General features: G+C 60.3%; 1 protein-coding gene across 1 annotated transcript; it reads left to right on the top strand.

Annotated features, from left to right (window-relative positions):
• Positions 1-3,025: 3,025 nt before the first annotated feature.
• SEC21 (coatomer subunit gamma) lies at positions 3,026-6,046 on the top strand (the record flags this gene model as incomplete). Its single annotated transcript, XM_028637879.1, has 5 exons — positions 3,026-3,101; positions 3,182-3,492; positions 3,564-4,878; positions 4,940-5,758; positions 5,814-6,046. The coding sequence occupies 5 exons, from the start codon at positions 3,026-3,028 to the stop codon at positions 6,044-6,046; spliced, it is 2,754 nt and encodes a 917-aa protein (XP_028490589.1).
• Between the last annotated feature and the right edge of the window lie 769 nt (positions 6,047-6,815).

Below are 6,815 nucleotides of genomic sequence, written 5' to 3' on the forward strand. Positions count from 1 at the left end.
CTTGACGATGTGTGAGATTGAAGAGGTATGTGTTGGGTTTGGGGTGTGATAATCTGCGGGAAAAATGCGTTAGTCGTTTGCTTCCGGCTTCAGTCTTGTCGTCGTCGTCATCCGGTGTAAGTGCGTAGGTCCAGCAACAGAGGCAGGACCACGACTGTAGTTGTCGTAACAGGTTCGTAGGATGAGAATGTCTCGGGCTGAAGACGAGTTGCTGGCACTTACTTAGCTGGCAGAGAGGGAGCTTGTCCTGAAGGTATGCCGACGAGGGGGGGAAAGCAGAAAAGGAGAGGTTGTGTGCGGAGGGGTGGGAGGGGGGTTATAAGAAAGAAAAAAGGAGGGGCAGATAGAGGGGCAGAGGGAGGGGCAGAAGCCTGGTTTGTTTAGTGAAGAGTTTTACAATTTGTGTGGGTCTGGCCATGCAGCTCGTCCAACAACACTTGGGTTTCGCCCTCCCATCCACACCAGCACCAGCGCTTTTTCGAGCCGACACCAGCCAGATTCAGACTGACACGCGCCGCCGCCCCCCCCTCGAGGTACACACCGTGCTGCTCCGGTGCCCATGCAACACACAGACCAGAGCCCAGCGAGCCCTCATGCCACGCCCACAGAGGAAATGGGCAATACCTCGGGAGCCCTACCTCAGTGTCATCGAGCCCGCGCCCACCAGACAGCATCATGTCTTGGGCATCTCATCGTGCACTGGGTACATGGAGCATGGAGCCTGGAGCATGGAGCACAAGTCACTGTACACTGCTGTGCTGTCGTCGATTGTGCTTGTGCGCGCGTACATTCACTGTCGGCCATTCTCTCCACTCCTGCATGGATGGGACGGCATCATCATGCTGGATGGAGACAGCGACGACAGGTCATGCATGCCACATAAATTTCGCAGGCGCTGACATCACATAGCCCAAACCCGGACGATCTACGTTAGTTTTTTTGGTGGGGTCCTGAGAGGCAACGCCGATAGCCCTGTGCGACACACACAACAAGATTTGTTCGCTGGTTTTGTGCTGCCGGGGGTGCTTCCTCCACCCGAGTGGCGTGGTCTATTCTGGCGGCGGGCGGCGGCGACCAGGGTGCGCAGAGTTGTTGGCAGAGCAATGCTTCGGCTTTGTCGAATGGAGCAGCAGGACATCCAGCAAGGTCGTCAGGAATGAAGCACTCGAGAGTTTCATCACCACGATTGAGCATCCCCTCGAGGCCCTTGCCGTGCGATGGCCGAGGACAAACCCACGTCATCCGGCCACCACCCGGTACAGCTTTCATTCACCCTCGTTGACCACGCTCTGGTATTCCTCGAGCGCTGAGCGTCGCGAGGATGCCGTAGCGTGAGTCAGACCGTTCCGGCGCATGGCGACGGCCGTGGTTGGGCTGGGAGGCACCACGGCTGGGCCAGGCCGCCTGAGTTGGGCATGGAGGATGGAGATGGAGGGGGGAGGATGCCTGGTCAGCCCTTGCATTTGCCGCCCTCCACACCAGACAAGCTCCATTTTCCGTCTAAGCGCCCGAGATAACGAACAAGTGGTCGCAACGCGCGCGACGCATCACTGCCTGGAAGCGAAATGAATGCAAAACGAGCTGGCTCTGTGAGAGCACGGCGCGGGATGGTCTGGAGGATGCATTCGCTGCAGGGGCCACGGCGATGCGTTCCTCTGCGGGCACGCGATGCATCTTGTCCACATTTCTCGCACTTCTGTGAACAAGAGGAAGCTCCACAGCATTGCCATGACCGGAAGTGCCTCCATCGACGGGCGGATCAGCATGAACAATTGTCGCGATGATGGCGATGATGAGGGGCGGGGCAGCCGCGGGGTAACTTCAGCCATCATTCATCGCACCCAAGAAACACATGCACCTCGTGTTGTCGCCACCATGGGAGACTTTGTCTGGCCGTTGCATCGCCACAGGGAGGATCCTCATTCGAACGCATCCTCCCATTCTGGAACGAAGCCTCCGTCGCACACCCGCTGGCGTGACGAACCGTGGTCCCCCTCCCTTATCCCGAAAACAGCGCTGCCTTTTTTTTTTTCTTTTTTTTTCTCCCCCTCTTTTTGTTGTCGTCGGGGGAGGCCGGGGGGGGGGGGGGGGGGTTAAAGAGGGCCCACCCTGGTCGGGACGGGCGCTGTCCAGATCCCCGGACGCATGTCGCAGGTCGCATGCCAAACACGCACTGTGAGAATTGGCGCGGGTCGGCGGTTCAGGTTCTTGCCACTGTGCACGAACGAGGCCCGCCCACGTCAGCCACATGTCGTAGTATGCAATATCCGACGGGGCATCATGTTTGTCTTCGTCGTAGCCGCTCGAGGGAACCATTCACAGTCTGGCGCGGGCGGCAGATCTGCCGAGGGAGGCTCTTGCCAAGGGGCGTTGCTTTTGAGTGACGACCAGGATGGTCTCGAGCGTTCCTGGGTGAAGCATCGAATTGGACAGTGGTCGAGGGCCGCGGTGTCAAGGCATTCACGCCTCAGCAGCTCGGACCAGGCTGTTCGGTCGGTGGCTAGTCTGCAGGCTTCGCCCTCTGGACGATACTTCAACGGTGACTTACACACTCGAGTCCCTATCCATAACCTCCCTTACGTGTGACCTCCACAACGCGTCGTTGCTACTGAAGTTCACAAAACACCGAAGCTTGCTTCATCTCGATGTCAAGGCGTCGGAACACAAGGCAGCTGGCGGACTTGGGGCCACGCGACGTCTCTTGAGTGGCCGAAACTCGGTATCAACGCAATAAACGATTTCGGGCCTTCCCAATCATATCATCCTATTCATTGCTTCGTGACACTTTGTGGTCACAACGCGTTGTCCGTACATGTACCTTAATTATCGTGACAGGCCGCATGCAAGCGGCGCCAGCTGGTAGACCAGAAGCCACGTACCAAGCTCCTCGTCCTCCCTACCTGCCCGTCACGTGACGGCCAACGCGCACCCGCCAAATCATCGGTGGGATCCCCTGAAGCTGATCTGTCCAGACAGACCATCAACGACGACCTTCAACTCGCCCTCGCCAACCCTGTCGCCCACCATGAGCTACGGCAAGAAGGACGAAGACGCCGAACTGGGGCTGGTCAAGGTCGACAGGACCCAGGTTTTCCAGGAAGGTGAGCGCGCAATGGGCATCCCCTCCTTCCCTCCTCCTGGGGCCCCCGAGCTGGGCCGGTCTGGCTGATACCGCCTTTAGCACGACTGTTCAACAGCTCCCCCATCCAGCCGCGACGATGCCGCATCCTCCTCACCAAGATTGCCCTCCTCCTCTACACGGGGGAGAAGTTCCCCACGAACGAAGCCACGACCCTCTTCTTCGGCATTTCGAAGCTCTTCCAGAACAAAGATGCTAGCTTGCGCCAGATGGTCCACCTCGTCATCAAGGAGCTGGCGAACTCGGCCGAGGACATCATCATGGTGACGAGCACCATCATGAAGGACACCGGAGGCAGCACCGAGGCCATTTTCCGCCCCAACGCCATCCGTGCTCTGTGCCGCATCATCGATGTACGCCTCGATGCACCGCCCCCCTACGTTGCGCGCCGGTGGGGAGCTCCAGCTAACGTGTGCGTGCCCAGGCTACGACCGTCCAGTCCATCGAGCGTGTCATGAAGACGGCCATTGTCGACAAGAACCCCTCCGTGGCCTCGGCCGCTCTCGTGTCCTCCTACCACCTCCTCCCGATCGCCAAGGACGTCGTCCGCCGCTGGCAGAGCGAGACGCAAGAGGCCGCCGCCACGACCAAATCGTCCGGCGGCTTCTCCCTCGGCTTCTCCTCCTCCAACAACCAGCTCCCCGTCAACAACTCGACCATGCCGCAATACCATGCCATCGGTCTCCTCTACCAGATGCGCATGCACGACCGCATGGCCCTCGTCAAGATGGTCCAGCAGTTTGGTGCTGCCGGCGCTGTCAAGAGCTCGGCCGCCATTGTCCTCCTGGTCCGTCTCGCTGCCCAGCTGGCCGAGGAGGACGCTTCTCTGCGCAAGCCCATGATGCAGCTCCTCGACGGATGGCTGCGCCACAAGAGTGAGATGGTCAACTTCGAGGCCGCCAAGGCCATCTGCGACATGCGGGACGTGACGGATGCCGAGGTCTCCCAGGCCGTCCATGTCCTCCAGCTGTTCCTCACCTCGCCCCGCGCCGTCACCAAGTTCGCCGCCCTCCGCATCCTCCACAACTTCGCCTCGTTCAAGCCCAACGCCGTCAACGTGTGCAACCCCGACATTGAGCTGCTCATCTCCAACAGCAACCGCTCCATCGCCACCTTTGCGATCACGACCCTGCTCAAGACTGGAAACGAGGCCAGCGTGGATCGCCTCATGAAGCACATCTCAAGCTTCATGTCGGAGATTACGGACGAGTTCAAGATCACCATTGTCGAGGCCATTCGTACGCTCTGCCTCAAGTTCCCCAGCAAACAGGCCGGCATGCTTGCCTTCCTCAGCGGCATTCTCCGTGACGAGGGCGGCTACGAGTTCAAGCGCGCCGTCGTCGAGAGCATGTTCGACCTCATCAAGTTTGTGCCCGAATCGAAGGAGGATGCGCTGGCCCACCTCTGCGAATTCATCGAGGACTGCGAGTTCACCAAGCTGGCCGTCCGCATCCTGCACCTGCTCGGTCTCGAAGGTCCCAAGACGTCCCAACCGACAAAGTACATTCGCTACATCTACAACCGTGTCGTCCTCGAGAACGCCATTGTGCGCGCCGCCGCCGTCACGGCCCTCGCCAAGTTTGGCGTCGGACAGCAGGACCCCGAGGTCAAGCGCAGCGTCGACGTGCTGCTCACGCGGTGTCTGGACGACGTGGACGACGAAGTCAGAGATCGTGCTGCTCTCAACCTCAGCCTCATGCACGAGGACGACGAGCTCGCGACGCAGTTTGTCAAGAACGGTAAGCCAGCCGTCGTCGCGTCTCTGGTGGTGAAGTGGAATCGCACGCTAACAAGGCACAGACAGCATGTTCTCCCTGCCGTACTTCGAGCACCAGCTCGTCATGTACGTCACGTCCGACGACAGGTCGACCTTTGACGACCCCTTTGACATCTCCAAGATTCCCGTCGTCACCAGGGAGCAGGCCGACGCCGAGGACAGGACCAAGAAGCTCACGGCGACGGCCCCCTCGCTCAAGCCTCCCAAGGTCGGCCCCACCAAGAGCGCGGCGTCGGGCGCCGAGGCGGCTGCGTCTGCCTCGGCGGCCGCGCAGCGCTACGCGCAGGAGCTCATGGAGATCCCCGAGATGAAGGAGTTTGGCAGCGTGCTCAAGTCATCGCCTGTCATGGAGCTCACCGAGGCCGAGACCGAGTACGTCGTCACGGTGGTCAAGCACATTTTCAAGGAGCACATTGTCCTCCAGTACGAGGTCAAGAACACGCTGCCGGCGACAGTCCTCGAGAACGTGTCGGTCGTGGCGACGCCGGCCGAGGAGGAGGAGCTCGAGGAGGTGTTCATCATCCAGGCCGAGAGCCTCGCCACGGACGAGCCCGGCAAGGTGTACGTGGCCTTCCAGAAGGTCGGCGGCGAGGGCTCGCTGCCCGTCAGCAGCTTCTCCAACATTCTCAAGTTCACGAGCAAGGAGATCGACCCGACGACGAACGAGCCGGAGGAGACGGGCTACGATGACGAGTACGAGGTGTCGGAATTTGACCTCGCGGGCAGCGACTACGTCGTGCCCGCCTTTGCCGGCAACTTCAACCACATCTGGGAGCAGGTCGGCGCGGCGGGCGAGGAGGCGGAGGAGACGCTGCAGCTGAGCGGCATGAAGAGCATCGCGGGTACGTCGCCGGCGCCCCGACCGCGTGTGACGATGGATATGCTGACAGACCGCAGACGCGACGGAACAGCTGGCCAAGACGCTGTCTCTACAGCCACTGGACGGCACGGACGTGCCCGTCAACCAGACGACGCACACGCTGAAGCTGTTCGGCAAGACGATTGCGGGCGGCAAGGTGGTGGCGAACGTGAGGATGGCGTACTCGTCCAAGTCTGGTGTGACGACGAAGATTACGGTACGCAGCGAGGAGGAGGGCGTGGCGGCGCTGGTGATTGCCTCTGTCGCATGAGGGGCTCCGGCTGCTGGCGTGTACGGGATCATGGCGCGCTGCAGGTAGTCGAAGAGGAAGCCAGACGAGTCCACGTTGCGACGATGCGTGCCAGAAGCAGGTTGACCCTCGGTTTTCAAAGGGTGGTCTGGGAAAAGCGTCGTGATGGAGGTGGCTGTGTTAGAATGAAGAATGAAGCTGTCATGAGCGTCTTTTCGCACAAGCAGGGCCAGCGTGGTATCGCGCAGGGGGAGCCGTTGTCCCGTCTCATTTCCATCTTGTGATGCGTCCACCGTGATGTCCCATGCTGGCCCATGCTGGCCCATGCTGGCCCATGCTGTGCACCTGCGTGGAGGTTCCCATGGGACAAGCAGGGCCTTGGACAAGCATCGGCAAAGAGGGTTGTGTGGGGTGACGCCAAGCCCGGGTCGGGAAATGACGTCGACTGTCAGTGGCTGCGGCTTCCGCTGGGTGCCCCCCCCCCTTGCCCGGGCCTTGTCCAAGAAAAATGCACGCGCGACAGGACACGCGAACACACACACACATGTCAAAAGGGAGCCCACCACCTCTCTCGTCAACCCAACCAACCTCTCCCTCGGCCCCAGTCCATGCTGCAAATTGCGTCTGCCAACACGTCGTGAGTATGGCCCCGAAGCTCTCGCATTCTCGACTCTCTTGTTTTCTTTTCGTTGCTAATGTCTTGTCTCGCTGCAGACTGTCTCTCTCGCCAGGTCGCGCACTCATCCCCAAATGCAGAGATGGTCTCCCGTAAAGTCGGCTATGGAGCAGG

Source organism: Verticillium nonalfalfae (genome assembly GCF_003724135.2).
Source record: "Verticillium nonalfalfae strain VnAa140/NRRL 66861 chromosome Unknown scaffold_203, whole genome shotgun sequence".
Lineage (NCBI taxonomy): Eukaryota > Fungi > Ascomycota > Sordariomycetes > Glomerellales > Plectosphaerellaceae > Verticillium > Verticillium nonalfalfae.